This window comes from Medicago truncatula, chromosome 3 (assembly GCF_003473485.1).
Source record: "Medicago truncatula cultivar Jemalong A17 chromosome 3, MtrunA17r5.0-ANR, whole genome shotgun sequence".
Classification (NCBI taxonomy): Eukaryota; Viridiplantae; Streptophyta; class Magnoliopsida; order Fabales; family Fabaceae; genus Medicago; species Medicago truncatula.
In genome coordinates, this window is record NC_053044.1 from 31,183,171 (window position 1) to 31,200,906 (window position 17,736).

The 17,736-nt window shown below is 32.3% G+C and overlaps 2 protein-coding genes across 2 annotated transcripts; both read right to left on the reverse strand.

The window, feature by feature from the left end:
* LOC25491087 (S-adenosyl-L-methionine:benzoic acid/salicylic acid carboxyl methyltransferase 3) lies at positions 1-2,131 on the reverse strand. Its single transcript, XM_013605003.3, has 4 exons — positions 2,018-2,131; positions 1,051-1,455; positions 638-892; positions 1-553 (listed from the first exon to the last, which is right to left on the reverse strand). Exons 1-4 carry the CDS (start codon positions 2,087-2,089, stop codon positions 176-178), a joined length of 1,110 nt encoding a protein of 369 aa, XP_013460457.1. The 5' UTR covers positions 2,090-2,131; the 3' UTR covers positions 1-175.
* Positions 2,132-9,950: 7,819 nt separating this feature from the next.
* On the reverse strand, positions 9,951-11,776 carry LOC25491088 (isoleucine N-monooxygenase 1). The gene is made up of 2 exons (XM_013605004.3): positions 10,775-11,776; positions 9,951-10,649 (listed from the first exon to the last, which is right to left on the reverse strand). Exons 1-2 carry the CDS (start codon positions 11,759-11,761, stop codon positions 10,017-10,019), a joined length of 1,620 nt encoding a protein of 539 aa, XP_013460458.1. The 5' UTR covers positions 11,762-11,776; the 3' UTR covers positions 9,951-10,016.
* Positions 11,777-17,736: the final 5,960 nt, after the last annotated feature.

Sequence of the window (17,736 nt, forward strand, 5' to 3'; positions counted from 1 at the left end):
ATATCACAACAAATAACTAACAACATGTATATTGGTACTGCTAAATTATTACTCCCCCATCATAACATTTCCTAGCTAATCACTGACAAGGAAAATAATGCAAATTAACCACTGACACAATTTTGCAATTTATTTTAAACTGCATATATAAAATTGAAACCAAAAATGTTTTTGCTCAAGGTTTTCTTGTCAACAATATGCTAAGATTGGTGAACTTAGTTTTCTCTTTGGACATCCGATCAGTTAAAATTTTTCTATAGCGGTCAAAAATCTCTGTAATGACACCTTCACCAAAGTGACTAACTAGCAAAGGTTCAGCCACAGCCCTAATGCATTGTGCCATATTGTATCCATCATCTCTGAGTGATTCTGACATTTCAGATTCAAAGTCAAAGGCATTACAATCATCAAGAGCATTCCAATTAACTTCAGAAACCTCCAATTTATTGATGACAAATGATCCTTCATTGAGAACTTCCAACTTCACTTCAGATGGAGATGGATAATAATTAGGGATGTTGAAAGTATTGATTTTCTCTTCGTTAATGATTCCCTGCAGCATACATTAAATAATTAATATTAACATCATTAAATTTATCATTATTTTTTTCAAAATTTTAGAATTTTTTTCTTATACCTGCAAGACCATATCATTAAGGGCCATAGCCATGAGTTCCCAAATGTAACAACACTCCTTGCTTGATGGATTGTCGCATTTCCTTCCTAAAAGTGTTAGAATCATTTGAGCTCCTTCAACTAATTCTTTGGCACGACATCGAAGAAAAAAAGAGAAATCTGTTCGAAATTGCTTGTAGTAAGCCTTGATGACGTTTGAGGGGCTTGTGCTCGTCAGGTAAATGTTTCCCTTGTTGTTGTCAGCACCCTCTGGAACCTAATGAATCACCAGCCACAAAATATTCATATTTAACCATTCTTTATGAGTAGATTAAATAAAGTGAACCATCGACATCGGGATGAAACGTTTACTAAATGTATATTATAGAGTACTAAAATAATGAAAAAAAGATAATTACTATAGTATAAACAAACCTTAGATAGCCATTGAAGACTATACGAGGAATGAACAAAATGCAAACTATTATCTGGAAAAATTCTGCCATAAAATGAACCAGGAACTCCATAGAAGTAGCACGGGCCTATTTTAGTTTCCATTTCATCACGTAGTTTCTCTTTGAAGGTGTCAAGGGACTTGAATACGTTGTTGAAGTCATTTCCCGGTAGATCATTCAAAAATACTTTATATTCAGGAGATTTATGATGATGCACTTGACAAAGTTTTTCCACACCTTTGATAATTTCTGATATCACCAACATAGTGTTTGGCCCAAAAGAGCAACCCAAGTCTGCAATTGCCAAGCTTCTGGGAAGTGTGTTGCAATATAGGTTGGTTATAGCTTCGTCTCTCAAAGGTTTTGTTAAAGAAATCACCTTTCGCTGTATATAATTGATGCATAAAATTCAGACCATATATGCTTAACATATTTTGTTATCTCAAATTATTTGTACCTTTACTAAACATGTGTGTGAGAGAAAGAGTAAATGTAACTTATGTAGTGTCAGGTTAAAAATTTTAATACACTAACAACCAATGAAAATTAAGTTAGTAAGGGTTACTTTATTTTTTTAAGGGAGTAACGGTTACTTCTGTTTGATGTATAGATTTTCTCGATTAAAGAAACAAAGAAAAAGAAAGGAAAGTAAATTTATATTAACATTTGGATAATATCTTCAAGCTGGATCATATATTTTTTTTGAAAGGTCTTAAAGGTGGACCATATTGAGCAATGCTATACCATACGAAACACTTATCCACAAAATTAAACTGGGAAAATATGGGAAAATAGAATTTGACTGCAGGATAGAGAGGTAATAACAAGTTGAATTCAGTTCATTTCGTTGGTTTTGTATAATCTGCATTCATAATAATAAGAATTTCTCATATATATATATATATATATATATATAGAGGTAGGTAATTATATACACTATAATATACCTGAAGTAAGGAGTTGTTTGCATAGCTTGCTTCTGCAAGGCTTCCATTCATGTGTACTTGAGTTACTTCCATTCTTGTTTCTCTATATCTTTTCTTTGTTTATTTCTATCACAATATTTGTACTTTTATGCTTGCGTTTAAGCACACCACTTGCCACACACTTATATAGGTGCATTGAGCATTGTGATCATATGAAAACTACTAATTAAATCATTAATTTTTCATTTTAGTAACTTTAATTGATTGGTCCCATCAACAAAAAAAATTGATTGGTGATCAAATCAAATCAAATTGATAATTAAATTTTTATTTGAATAGTAAATTAAATAATTGATATGTGGTCAAATATGGGGGGAGAAGTAGTGATCATTTGAAATTTTGGAAACTATAATTGTTTATATTGGGTCTGTTTGTTTTAGCTTTTAAGAAACATATTTTGTATTAAAATATTTAGAATTTTTTTTAAGATTTTAAAAAACAAATTTGAAGCTATTTATTTCTGTATGTTTGCTATCCACTAAAATCATTTAAAAATAAATAAATTATATTTATCTTGTTCATGTGTTATCTCATTATTTTTTTAAAACAATAATAGATTTTGAGAAAAACAAATTCAAATAGAATGACAAAAAGATTTGAAAGAAACACACTCATTATCTCTTCTCCCATTTAAAGAATGGAAAAGACACGAGAAGTCATCTTTACAAAGAACCGTCTCAATGTTTTTGTGTCTTAGAGCAACTATAACTTTGGCAATACAATTTCTCAAACAAAAAAACTACGTCAATACAAAAAAAAAAAAATAATAAAAAAACCCCGAATCATATTTGGAATCCAATGTCCCCGTACCCCATCAGTGTTTTTTTATTTTTATTTTATTTTTAACAGAAAAATAAGCCTCATTCAATGATAAAATCAAGGAGAATTGTTGTTCCCACATTTGGTTTGACTATGCTACACGAGTAATTTACCCAAATGCCCTTCGGCAGTTAACTGCCGAATTATGCAACCGGCTGCAGTTAACTGCCGAGGAAAACTTCGGTAGTAAACTACCGAGGAAACTGAAAATTTCGGCAGTTAACTGCCGAGGAAACCTCAAATCTGTTTTTTTTTTTTTTTTATTCTTTGAGAATATTCCGCGGTCTTTATCATTTTTGATTGATTTTTCTTAATAATTCGTTTTTAATTTTATTGATTTGTCTTCCTTATTTATTTTAAATGTATTACTCCTTTAAATCTTTTTTTTTTTTGTTATAACTGCTTTGATCTTCAACAATAGTGAATATTTTATTTCCAAAGAACTTTCTCGGAATTTTCTTCTTTTACTTCCTTTTTACGAAAATATTCACAATTATTTTAATTGTATTACTCATTTGATCTTCTTCTTTTTTTGCCTATTTTATTTCCAAAGAACTTTCACGAAATTTTCTTCTTTTATTTCCTTTTTCTTTGTTTTAGGCTTAACATTTAAGTCCTCAAAAAACATTTCAATAAGTGTAAAAATTAAGTATTTGAATATTGTTTTGCAAATTACTTAAATAAAAAAAAATCTTTGTACACAATTATTTTAATGTAGAAAATATAACAACATATTATACCTTAAAAAAAATCGTTGTGCACAATTATTTTAACGATTTTTTTATTGTTATTTGTATTTAACTAATGTGCAAAACAATATTCAAATGCTTAATTTTTACACTGATTTAAATGTTATTCTTATTAAGATATATAGACATAAGTATAATACTCCAATTGTTTAAAACGTACCAAAATAATGATTGAAACATTCAAAATCAATAAATATTATTAAAGACAATTTATGGTTTTTGTCAAAAAAAAAAAATTGATATTAATGACAATTTATGGATTTTGTCCAAAAAAAAAAAAAAATTCAGGTTTGAGATTTCCTCGGCAGTTAACTGCCGAAGTTTTTTTTTCCTCGGTAGTTTACTGCCGAAGTTTTCCTCGGCAGTTAACTGCCGAAGGGTATTTGAGTAATTTACTCGTGTGGCACAGCCAAACCAAAAGTGGGAACAACAATTCTCAAAATCAAGATAGTACAATCAAACAAATCTTGCGTTGGAACATTTCCAATCCACATCGTAAACTCAATAAAAGTGATTAAGAATGGTATGACAATGCATTATTATATGTAGGGGCCGGAGTTTGAACCCCGGACACCCCATTTATTCACATTATAAGGTGAACTCTAGCCACTAGTCTACCTGACAAAAAAAAAAAAGTGATTAAGAAAGCCTCAAATACGCTAACACTAAGGATACACAAACATTTCAAAAGCCAATGAAAAATTAACGAACCAAAACCTTAACCTTAAAAATCCATCATAATTCTTCCACATATGGTCAATGGTCAAGAATAAGACAAGACCCAAGCTCTGTAAAGGCATCGATCTTCTGAATAAAATATATACCACTTGATCATTACAAAAAATTATATAGAATTTCTAATCTTCTTTTAGAGTCAAATTATAGTAGAAGTAATTAGTTTTATGACATTTTAGTAAGGGATAGAGAAGCAAATGACTGAGTTTGGTCTCGAACAGGACCGTGTAGCGGGCAATTAAAGCCGCGTTCTGAGAACTGATTTGAAAACAACGATATCAACCTCGTCAAAGCTCACCTCACGAAAAAATTTCTCATGTGGCAGGCTGACTTTCCATAAAAGGTTGGGAAACGCACACCGATATACAACAATTTCAATTGTATTTTTTGAATAGCCGCCGCTCCTCCCTTTTCTCTCCTGCCATACTTCTTCACCCCTACAGACAACCACACAACTAGCCTGTCCTCCCTTTTTTCTCCTCTAAATCCAAACAGTTCGATGTAGACACTAACAGTGGTGATGCGACGGGTTCTTTAATCTCCGCATCACCATTCAACCTTTACGGGTTGTTCTCCAAACCGTCGACGTCGTTATTTTCGTTCTCTTTGTCTTTGTTCAGATTTGTTCTATGTTTCATCAGCCCTCCTCGTCACTGTGATCTCGCTGCCGCCACGAGGTATGGTTAGTACATTTGCCGTATCTTGTGGTGATTAGGGGTTTTTCACGGTGGTGCTGGTTTATGGTGTTCGTGGGTGGTGTTTTTGTGTTCGTGACTGTTGTGCTTGTGGATGCTTTGTTGCCGCTGTGTTATCGGTAATTGTGTGTTGTTGCTCGCCTGTTCTGTTCTGTTTTGACGGTGGCCGGTGTTTTCGACGGTTTCAAAAATCCAAAAGGGTCTGGTTCCGTTAATCCCGAAAGGGTTTATTTTTTATTGTCGTTGTGGATCGATATATGGTGTTATTGTTGTGAAGGTGAATTTGTTGTTTTAATGGTTGTTGTTGTTGCGAAGGTTGATTTTGTTAAGGTGATATCGATTGTTGTTGTTGTTATGGCGAAGGTGGTTGTTGTTTTTTCAATTTGCAGCTTCCAATGGGAACACTGTGCGTGGTGATGGTTTTGTTTGGTTTGTCTTTGATTTGTGATCCTGGGTTTTGGTGGTTTCGTCGCTCTTCGGTTGCCATTCAATGGCTTCTATTGATTTTTTTATGGTGGTTGATGTTAGTTTTAGTTTATCGATTTTTGGTGTTAGGTGTAAGACATCTCAACTGTTCGGACTGTTTTTTGATTGGTTTCGTAGTATTTTGGTTGGATTTAGGTGTGAGAAGAGTAACAAATGTGTTGTTATAAGGGCTTTCATATACATGTAGGTATGCTTTGGTGGAGGTGTTTGGATATTTTGGGCATTTGTGTCGTTTCGGCTATAAGGCGTTTTGTGAGTGTAATTTTGAGGAGCAATTTTCTTGTTGTATGATGTTACCTGGGTTCTTGGTCGGTTTTTACTGTTCATTGGGAGGTGTGTTTTTGGATGAAGATGTTTGGGAGAACTAATGATGTTGTTTGAGGTTTTATTACTGACCGTTTTTCAAAGGTTGTTGTTACTATTTAGGGGTTGTGTGCGAGCAACGGAATGTAATGGTGGATGTTGTTTTTGTGGCAACTTGTGATGATGTTTGAGGGATTTAGTACAACTTTTGTTTATGTTGTTGTGCGGAGGTTTGTCTTTGATTTTGATGTTAGTTTGTTTTTGGTTGTTAGGTGGTGTTTCCTGTAGGCTTTTTAGTTTTTGTTTTGATGCATGGGTTTAGAATTGGATGCTCCCATCTATCTTTTGTATGTTGCTACTTTACGACTCCTAACCTAGCACTCCTTGTGATAGTCATGACTCATTGTGATTTTAATAAATTTCATTTTGGCTTCTTCGAAAAGAAAGATTGATCGATGTAAACTTTGAAGAATGATGATTGAAAGGAACACGAAGTTTGTCTATATTTGGAAAGATTTATATATGTCTATATGCTATAAATTGCTATAGCAAATAGTAATAAAAACTGTTCAAATTTGATCTTGAAGTAGAATATGTCTCCAATGGTTTTGTGGCTCTAAATACATTTTCAATCCCACTTCACTCCAAACGAACTATTATCATTACCGACAGAGAGATAAGGGTGAAAATGGCTGCAATAATTTAGAATCCACGTCAAAAACGTTTTTTTTTCTTTTCAGCCACTTAACTTCGGTTAGAGGATATATTTTTTGCTTGGTTAGAGGATCTGTTTTAAAAATTCTAAAATTCAATTTGCTTGGTTTTTTAATATTTTTTTCAATGGTACCAATGATAACAATTCGGCTTTGTTTAAAACAATTCGGTTCGATTAAATTATTTTGAATTTAGCAAAAAGTTAAATTTGGTTCAGTTAAGTTTTCACCCGAACCAAACCATACTCACCCTAAGCTTTTTATTATGAGACTTAATTAGGCTTGTGGTGTATTAACAGTGGCGGAGCCCATGTGGGCCACGGCCCACCCGGAAAAATTAAAAAATCAACGCTTATAGGTCTATTTTGAGAGATTTTATGCAATTTTGTGTCGGTTTTATGTTTTGGTTGATCCAAATTTCTGCAAAGTGGTGTAGTGGCCTATCCGAAAATTTAAATAATTCAATTATAGGTCTATTTTGCAAGATTTTATACAATTTTATGTCGTTTTTAGGTTTCGGTTGATCCCAATTCCCGTAAATTGGTGTAGTGGCCCACCCGAAAAATTTAAATAATTCAATTATAGGTCTAATTTGCGAGACTTTAAACAATTTTTCAAAAGTTAATTTTAGTGGTCCACCCTAACATTTTTTTCTAGCTCCGCCACCGTGTATTAGGCTCTGGGTTAGCCGTTGGTAAAGTAGCTTTATTACTTGCAAGTAAAGTAAGGGATATTATCATTATTGTTAAGGAGGTTCTTCCTTCCTTTAGAACTACAGGCATTGTTCATGACATTAGGTTGGATAATTACTGAGATCGATTTGGAGAAAACCTATTGAAGACACTCTCCATGACATTGGTCTTAAGATGGTAACATCCTTCTAGTTCCAGGTCCAATTCTAATCTTATTAATACTGAACGAATCGGAAGACACTACAAGTAACAGTTGAAATTTTTTACTAAATCTAAATAGTAACTTTTTTCTTGAATTTGTAACATTTGAATAAATGTTACATTTGAATAAATGTTACGTAAAGGCCGTGTTACTAAATGATTTTAGAAACACTTAACGGTGTTGTTTGTAACATTTAAAATATGTTAGAAATTTAGTAGTTAATTCATCAGTACGACAAGCTTTGAAGAAGGAAGTAAGGGAATTGAACAGATACGTGCTAGAATGGCTACCAGAAAATCCATCAGTCACTCCCCCATTGAAAAAATAATGCAGAAAGAAAAGGATGTCGAAATCACAGATCATATCTCTAGGATTGGTAACAAAGAACTATCAGATCCTATAAACATTATTAATTACCACATCACTTGATATTGCAACAGAAGATAACTCTATTCTACTCGATCAGTAACATCTCACCAGAAGTATGAATGGTTCTTCAGACATTTTAGCAGCCAAACCAAGGAGAAGGTTATATATACTGCTGCTCATAAGTGTAGGCACCGAGCATAGATGCTCTTGTGCAGTCAAAAACAGAAATAGTAAGCAATCAGCACTAAATATTCACTATTCGGATCCAACTATGATACATATAATATATGAAACAAATGAAGAATACATTGTCTAATACAGCCGCAGGATTCATCCCAAACCTCTCAGCTATGGGAACATTTCGGTCAGACCGACTACAGTGCGAATGAACATTAAACATCGATAAGTGAATAATTACTTTAAAAGGCAATATAAGTTATCGTTTTTTAAAAATCAAGATTAAAAAACATACGAAGTATACAAAACATATTTCAATGTGCGTGAAAATAAGATTAGCACTGTACGCATAAAAAAATTTGGTCTTGAGAAGCTATGAATGCATACAAACACATGATTTAGAGAAACACCGGCAATTGAGAGGGTTCAAAATCTTCCTCCTAGTAATTCATCAAGCACTTGGCTTCCAATTGCATTTGGAACTAAAGACTTTCTCTGCAGTAACAGAGTAAAAATAAATTATGCGACCTGTCATCTGAGCCACTGAAAGTGAAAGAGTTCATGGATATCAATTTAACCACGAATTAAGGCATAACAAAGTTTAGAATATCACTTTACCTCTATGGAAGCTTTATGACCATCAAGTGCGCCTTTTAGATTCCCATATACATCTTAGACTTAAACAACCCTATCGATGCTTCCTGATGCAAGAAACTGTCCATCGTAGCTAAAAGCTAAACTAGATACGTAGTTTGTATGACCTGCAGTAAATAGCAGGTAGCATGATCACAAGAGCTTATCCAAGATAGAAAATTAAATATCCTTTCATCATCAGGCTATGTATTTTTCAAATACCTTGAAGCTCAGAATCTTTATTTCATTGGCCGATCTTCCAGAGAAATCCTCCGGAATCACTACCACCTGTAGCCACCAACGTTGCTTTTGTCGGGGCTGCAGGAAACTAAGTTTATTTCCCCTACACAAGAAGGAACAGAAATATGATTATAAAACACCCTGAACACATATGATGCATACATGACTTCAAAATTTGAAAAGTGCATAAATCTAACCACCATGAGTATTGAATCACTACTAAAACATACCAATTTTTACGAAGATTATGTGAAATGAGAAAAAAATAACAGATCTGTTATCTTACTTAATCAAGAGAAAAAGAGAGCATGCCTATGGTGACCTTCCAAATCAGAGAATACCAAGGATCTTCTCAAACACCCATGCTTAAGGCTTTCACAAATGATATTAAATCACTTAGCCACAAGTTAAGTATTTAACTACACAACAGAAAAAGTTAAAAAACTACAATAGTTATCAAATATGGAAACCAACCAAAAGGGAAAAGAAAAAAACCTCGACATTATGGCTACTTTTACTGATTGTTCAATTTGCCTCGTGCATACACCCAGACCGATTCTTCTTATCCTTAGAGATTGTCATAAGTTGAAAGAGGTGTGTGATATTAGTATAATATTTTGTTAGATTTTCACTCAACTTCCTTTTGTTAGATATGACTTGGAAATACCAGCAAGATTTTTATGATTTATGGCTCAACCTAAATATCCAAGATCTGTTGGACTGAATACTAGTAGAAGTACTTCTGACCGTGTTTCAAATTGTTTCGCGAGCTAGCTTATTGCATGATCAAGTCAACTATGTGTTTCATTTGGTTCCAAATTTCTGCGCTTTTGCTTTGCTTGCAGATCAAGTTAACTATGTGTTAGTTTTGTGTCAAGGAGTTGGTGCGCTTTATCCCCTTACTTTCAAAAAAGGAAGTAAATGCCTATTTTTATATATGTATATAACTTTTAACTTAAACACACTGAAAACATCAAATATTTTTTATTCAGTACATATTAAGACCCACTACTAAACATTAGAGTACTTATAAAATTAGATAATAATTACATAGCAATTTTTAGTGATTTATTTTCCCTTATTAACTAAACATCATTACTATTCATAGATAAGATTATCTTCCTGCCTTATTAAATTTTCAAATATTTTATTGATGATACAACTCTGCGGCCAATCTTGGCTTTGCTATTGCCACAATTGGCCCTCCAAGGTATCTATCACCATTGGAATACTTGAGAAGTTCAATGGTTGATTCATTAGGAGGACCACTCCAATCAAAGCCATGGAGCAACCTGCCCAATAACATCATAGTCATTGAGGTTCCAAGCACAATTCCGGGGCAACCACGCCTTCCCGTACTAAATGATATGAACTTCAAATCTGGTTCCGACAAAACTACCATAGACCCATCATTTTTTAAATGGCGTTCAGGTTGAAACTTGTGAGGTTCATTCCAAACTTTTGGATTTCGTCCGAGTCCTTGTTTACTTAGAAGTACATGGCTTCCTTTTGGAATCATGTATTTAGAAACCGTTATATTGTCCATAGCAACATGGGGAGGATTAAAAATTGTAATTGGATGAAGGCGAAAAGCTTCTTTTGCACAAGCTTTCACATAGTTGAGGTTTGGAATATCCGATTCTTGGACTAGTCGTTGTTTTCCTACAACATTATCCAATTCTTCAGTGGCTCGTTGAAGTAAATCTGGCTGATTTATCATTTCTGCTATTGCAAATTCAGCTGCATGTGATGGATTGTCCACTCCTCCTAACACAAGTTCCTGCAAGAATTTTAAATTTTTAATGAGTTTTGAATCAAATTATTTGATGCTACAATTTCTAGGAGTAAATTTCATTTATTAGTTATAATGAAAAACAAAACAAAGTGAATAGAATGTATTATTACTAGAGCTTGAGCCTTGATTTCCTCTGATGTCAATAATGGTTTGTTGTTGGCATCTTTAAGGGAGATTAGAATATCAAGTAAGTCCTCTGAATCAGCACTAGTCTTTGATGCATCTTTCCATTTTTGAATTCTCCTTTCAATGATAGGATCGTTATACTTGTCCACAATACTCATAGCATCTTTCACCCTTCTCTCATGATCATCAAAGTCAAGTCCTCTCAAGAATGGCATATAATCAGAAACACAAAATGCAAAAACATATCTAAGCAATGTGAAAATAGCATCTACATGTTCAACTTCCTCCAAACCAGGACCTCCATCATTACTTCCTTCTCCAAAGTACCTTGTATTAAAAACCAATTTCCTCATCAAATTACAACAATAATGCCTTGTAACAATCCTAACATTCACAAGACCATTATCATTCGCATTTTTGCATTTGTTGTAGACATAAAACATTATGTTATCAGCTTCTTCATTCCTTTTGTTAGTGAGCCATTGATGCCTGTGAGGGGAGAACAATTCATTGACAAATATTTTCTTCATTTTCTTCCATTGTTCTCCAAAAGGTGTAACGGCGGTTGTCAAGAAACCTTTGCTGATGATATCAGTGGACATGGATATTGGTCTTGATGCAAAAGTAGCATCATTCTTTCTCAAGAATTCAAGGGCAATGGTGGGACAGGTAACAGGAATAACATGGACATTTCCTAGGCGGATACACGCTACTTCAGTGTTCAATTCTTCCATTATCTTGTGTATCCACCTAGTAGCAGGTTTATTTGCAAGCATTTCAGGAATATTACCAACGATAGGCCATGGTTTGGGACCGGGTGGAAGTTTGGCTTTTTTAGGGTTCTCAACTAAGTGGTATCTTATGGTTTTGATTACCATAAAACTAAAAAATATAATAAGGAGAAGATGCCAAAAGGACTGAGGAAGTGGCCGTAAGAAACTAGGAGTGTAACTTATAGCTTGGAAAAGCATTTTGAAAAAGAAATAATAAGCAAAGGTTCAAAAGAACAAAAGTTTTACGTGGTTGAGCTTGGTTTATGAGAAGTTTGAATCCTATTTATAGTAATATTATTTTACCAGAGCAAAGTTAACTATTATTAATCAACCACTGTTGAGTACAAGAAGGATAAGAATCAAAAATACGGTGACTACCCAAGAATAGACCGTCAACCTAGATAAAGTATGAGCAACTATGTTCGCTTGTCTCTTAACAAACTTCACCTCGAAGTTGGAATGTAAAGATAACTGAAAAATAATACTAAAAACAATAGCATAGAATTTTGAATCACCATGGCCCGGAGACGATAAAGCCTGCACTAAAGAAGCGGAGTCTTGCACTCTATTAATAATACGCATTTTGCACAACCGGTGGTGAGTGCTTTTTATGAACCTCTTGTCATTGTTGCCATGCATCTAGTGTTGTCCTACAGAAGCATCTGCACACCATTACATACACGGGCAGCTCTGCATATTGATATGCAACTTCAAAAGGAAGTTGATCTTGTTAGAGCATATCGCATTTAAGATAAAGATGTTGACGTCTCTTTTACACCTTATCCAATTAAAAAGCAAAAGAAATAACTAAGTAAACTCAATTCAACACTCGATCCAAGGGTGAATCCCAAGAGCGGTTGAGCAAAAAAAAATTGAAAGAAATAATTAATGTAATTGAAAATAATAAAGGGGAAAAAATATTCTCAAAAGGATATATAATATATATAATTGTAGTCAAATTTTTTAAATAGTAAAATTGAAAAGTAAAAGTCAACTCAAAACTTTGTGTTCTCATTATATATATGAGATAGAAGGAAGGCTTAATTGCACTTTTGGACCCCTATCTTTCCAAAAGTTGCGGTTATGGATCCCTAATTAATTTAAATACAAAACAGCCCCCTATGTTTTGATTCTTTGGCAGTTTTGGACCCCCAGTCCATTGTTGACTCGGTCAACGCTGACGTGGCACCCTAAGTGAGGTGCCACGTGTCAATTTTTTTTTTTTTTTTTGCCTTGGGGGTCCAAAACTGTCAAAGAATCAAAACATAGGGGGCTGTTTTGTATTTAAATTAGTTAGGGGTCCATAACCGCAACTTTTGGAAAGATAGGGGTCCAAAAGTGCAATTAAGCCTAGAAGGAAAAATGTTACATGAACACCTTTTATTCATACACCTCATTATACACCTTATGTATTAGGGATATTTTGGTAAGTTCATCTCACAACAATACTTTATCTTCTATTTGTGTGGGGTCCAGGTTGCCACATGTCAGAATTTTGTGTCGGTGTATTGCCACATGGGGTGGTACATGTATCACCACTCAGATAGAAGTATAGATAAAATTTGTCTATTTAAATAATGTCATTAAGACCACTAAGCAATTTAACAAAAGGAAAAAAAATAAAAAATAAACTCTACTATTCGGGTGATAGGAACTAAATTGGCTGATTATGAACGAATTTGGATAATTATATATCCAACAACGTGTGTTTTGTCAATTTACACAATGATGCATGTGTCAAATCAATTTTTTTATTTTTTTTGACAAATGTGTCAAATCAAACTGAAAGTAATCGGTGACAATTTTTCTTTAAAAAACAATCAAAACTATGGTCAACAACACGCTACTTTACAAAAAGAAACTCTCCTATTAAGATCATAGAACGAATTTAGATAATTATAGCTTAATTGATCTACCGGTTCCTTAACTTATGTCTTTTATTCAATTTAGTCACATAAGTCTTAACTTTCTTAAACGTATCCCTTAACTCATTTGTCATTAATCAACGTTGTTCCCTCAAAATAGAGATTGTTGGATAAAGAAGATCTATCAGATCTTATAGTGTATCACCAACACTTGATTTATTATTTATTTACTTTCTTCATGTTCTTCTCCATCTTCATCTTCATTCATCCTTCACCATCTTTATAAAATAAAAAACCCATAAAAAAATCGGAAAAAATCCAAAATCTAAATCAAAGATAAAGAATCATGAAACAAAGGTTTTTTTTTTTTTTTTTTTTTTTTTTTTTTTTTTTTTTTTTACGTTTGAAACCGAGGTTATTGTTCACACAAAGAATAATCATGAATAACAAAGATGAAGAATCCAAATCAAAATCAAACATTAAATCCATATCAATAACAAAATCCAAACGCTAAATCAAATCGATACTGATGCACAACAACAACACCAAAACCAGGTTACTGTTCATCAAATGTTTGTTCCATAAAGTATTTGCGTTGATCGTGTTCCTTCTCAACTATCAACTTTAAATCTTTCAATAAATTCAAAAACTAGATCTTCAATTCCTACTCTCTCTTTGGTGTTGTTCCAATCACGTACCCAACAAGATCGCAAGCAATAAGAAGAGAGTGAAACTGTTTGTGGAGTTTAATTTGATAGGGAGTTGGGCACTAGTGTTGAATTAAAAAATTTCTTTGGTTTCAGAGGGTGTATCAACGGCCATGAGAATCGATGGAAAGTTGTTAAATAAAAGGCAAATCTGATACCATAAATGATAGTGAAATATATGTTCTATTGCTCTAAATTTATTATGATAAAGGATGAGTTTTGATTTTGAAGGATGAAAGATGGGTTCTTTTTGGATTAATTTGAAAAAGCAATTGTAAAAATAATATGGGATTTAGTAAGAAGCAATTACAATTGTTAAAAATCTGGGTTTTAGTAAGTGGATTAATTTGAAAGCAACCGTAGAAAAAAAAAGGTTTTACATAAATTTGAGTTTTTAATTTTTATAATTTGGAAACAAAATTTATAACCAATTTAATTTAGTTTTGATTCTTATTTGGAAGATGGTGGTGGTGTTAATTATTGAGTTTGTAAATTTTTAAAAGAAAAAAGTTGAATTTTTTATTTTATTTTATAAAGATTATGAAAGATGAATGAAGATAAAGATGGGGAAGAAGATGAAGATGGAGTAGAACATGAAGAATGTAAATAAATCAAGTGTTGGTGATACCCTGTAAGCTTTGATAGATCTTCCTCATCCAACAATCATTATTTTGAGGGGATCACGTTAATTAACAACAGACGAGTTAAGGGATGTGTTTGAAAAAATTAAAACTTATGAGACCAAATTGAATAAAAGAAATAAATTAAAGGACTGGCAGATCAATTGAGCCTTATATTATCAAAGCAAATGTTTTTTTTTACGGTTTCACAATATATAGTGCATGTGTCAATTCAAACTGAAAGCAATCGCTTACATTTTTCTTCAGGAAACAATCAAAACTATGGTTAATTGAAAAAAATAATATTATTAGTGAAAGATAAGTCATTGGTAATATTCTCTCAAAAAAAGTCATTGGTAATATTCATTTACTCAATGAAAAAATAGTCGTACATGGTTTTGAAAATCAAATACTAGATTTAGACTCAATTATTGTACCAAAAAAAAAAAAAAATTAGACTCAATTATAAGCGAGATTAATTAACTACACAAGCACTTGATCATAAAAACATAAACAAATACTTCTAAGAAAAAACTAATTGCACCCTTATTTTTTATTTTATTATTTAAAATATTTTGGGAATGAGAAATTATTATTAATAATAGTGGAACTAATGATCATATATGAGATATGAACTTGAGGTTAGAAATTTAAATGGATTTATCACTAATTACACATGTATTAAAATCAACTGATTGAGTTCAAGTGATTAATTGCTCTTTTTGGATGAACTGTTTGGGATAACCACAGTTTGATGGAAACAATTCTTGGTCAGAGTTTAATTACATCACGACTAAAGTATTAAAATACCGTTGCAATTCCTTAATGATATTTGTACATGCTTCTTGTGAAAACTTTTAGGACAATATTATTCTTCTTTATTTTTTATTGGTCAAAAAGCAAAAGAGATAGATTTAAAAAACGTGTAGTTCTCTATGTTTCTTTAAATGGTCATATGTCCTTTTATAGAAGATTTGAAAAGAGTCGTTGGTTGAAGAAGTGTCAATGCATTAAACTTCCTTGAGAAGTTTTCTTCAACTTTGAAATCTACGCCTCTTAAGGATTATTCCTTTGAATAGTAGTTCAATTTTTTTTTTTGCTTCTTTTAAAATGATTTGAAAAGAGTTGTTGGTTGAAGAAGTGTCAATGCATTAAACTTCCTTGAGAAGTTTTCTTCAACTTTGAAATCTACGCATCTTAAGGATTATTCCTTTGAATAGTAGTTCAATTTTTTTTTTTGCTTCTTTTAAAATGATTTGAAAAGAGTCGTTGGTTGAAGAAGTGTCAATGCATTAAACTTCCTTGAGAAGTTTTCTTCAACTTTGAAATCTATGCCTCTTAAGGATTATTCCTTTGAATAGTAGTTCAATTTTTTTTTTTTGCTTCTTTTAAAATGATTTGTTGCATCCACTTTGTCTTCACCGAGGTTTGTGTGTTTTTGCAACGTCTCTTCTTTGAATTCACCAAGGACAAAATGTAATAATATCCCACTGAAAGTGACGTTTTTTCAGAAGAAGACAAAACTTGTCAGATATTATTCAGAGCGTTGACTGTTGACTAGATCCTTAGCTTTGTCTTTATATGAAGCTTGTTTTCATAACTTGATGCACATTTGATCTGAGCTTTTAATTTTTGTTGACCATCTTCAGATCAGAGCTTTGTAATAACGTCTTGTGCATCAGAGTTTCTCTTCTTTATTTAAAGTGCAGTCTTTCATTAAAGAAATTGTCAATTTGAACAAAATTTAATTACATGGTCATTGTGAAAAAAATTACCTAAATCATAGATATGAAATATAGCATGTTATTAATTAATTGACTTCAAAACTGTGTACCTTGAATGGTTGAAGAAGAATTCAAGGAGACCTGAAAGTGACTTGAGAGAATTAGATTTTGAGAGCTCTTCTACCGCCTTACTGATTGAGCGTACTTTCCGTTTCCAGGATGGCTAACCTAATGAGATAGTTAGCTTATATACTCATCAGTGGAGGCAGAGACCTCTCAAATGGGCCGACTAATAAGGACGGTCCAACCCATCACGGTCCGTTCACAATAAACCCAATAGAAATACCAAGTACAATAACATTAAATATTTAATACTATATAATTCATTTATATTTTAATAATTAATTAAAGTAAATCCAAAATATTCAACAATCACCCACTTGGATTACTTTAATTAAATATTAAAAAGATAATATAAGAATGGTTGTAGAAGTATATAAAATATTTATAATAATACTTGTCATCAAGGTAGTATAAGAAACACAAGATTCAACGATGCATAAATTGAATCCGATAGGGCTAACAAAATCATACATGTTAAACCTTACATTTCACATAGAATAAAGAATATGGACTAACATTATAAATTGAGAATTTGTAATCCAATAAAGGTCCATGCATATAAAATGCTATGATAAACTCTCACAAACCCAAAATATCATAGACTTAATGAGTTACAATACTCATATATATGTGGTTAGTAGTTCTGCAAATGAGTTTTCAATTTTATAGAGTCATATATCCACATAGGTATAAGAATAGTAATTACTTACAGGGTTATCCTATTAAGAGAGTGTAATTACATTTAGTCAAAAATCAATAAATGTTCTACGACATTCAATTAATCCAAGTTTTAGCAAAAGTGTGAATATGAAAATCCACAAAAATAAAATAAAATAGGAAATTCAAGAATCTCCAAATTAGATTAACATAGACACTTAGTTTAAAGAAGAAAAAAAATGTGGATTAACGTGGCCACTAGAATGTCAATAATGAAAGAACATTTATGATTATCTCAGTTTATAAGTACTTCAAAAACACAATATCATACTCGATAAGAGTATTGATATTATACATTGCACTTATTATTTATTACCTCATAAAATATGAAATGTTGGTAAAAGAGAAGCACAGTATTTATTTGCATGCTAAGATGTTATTGTGCATATTCCAACAAAATTGATTTAAGCATCAAAT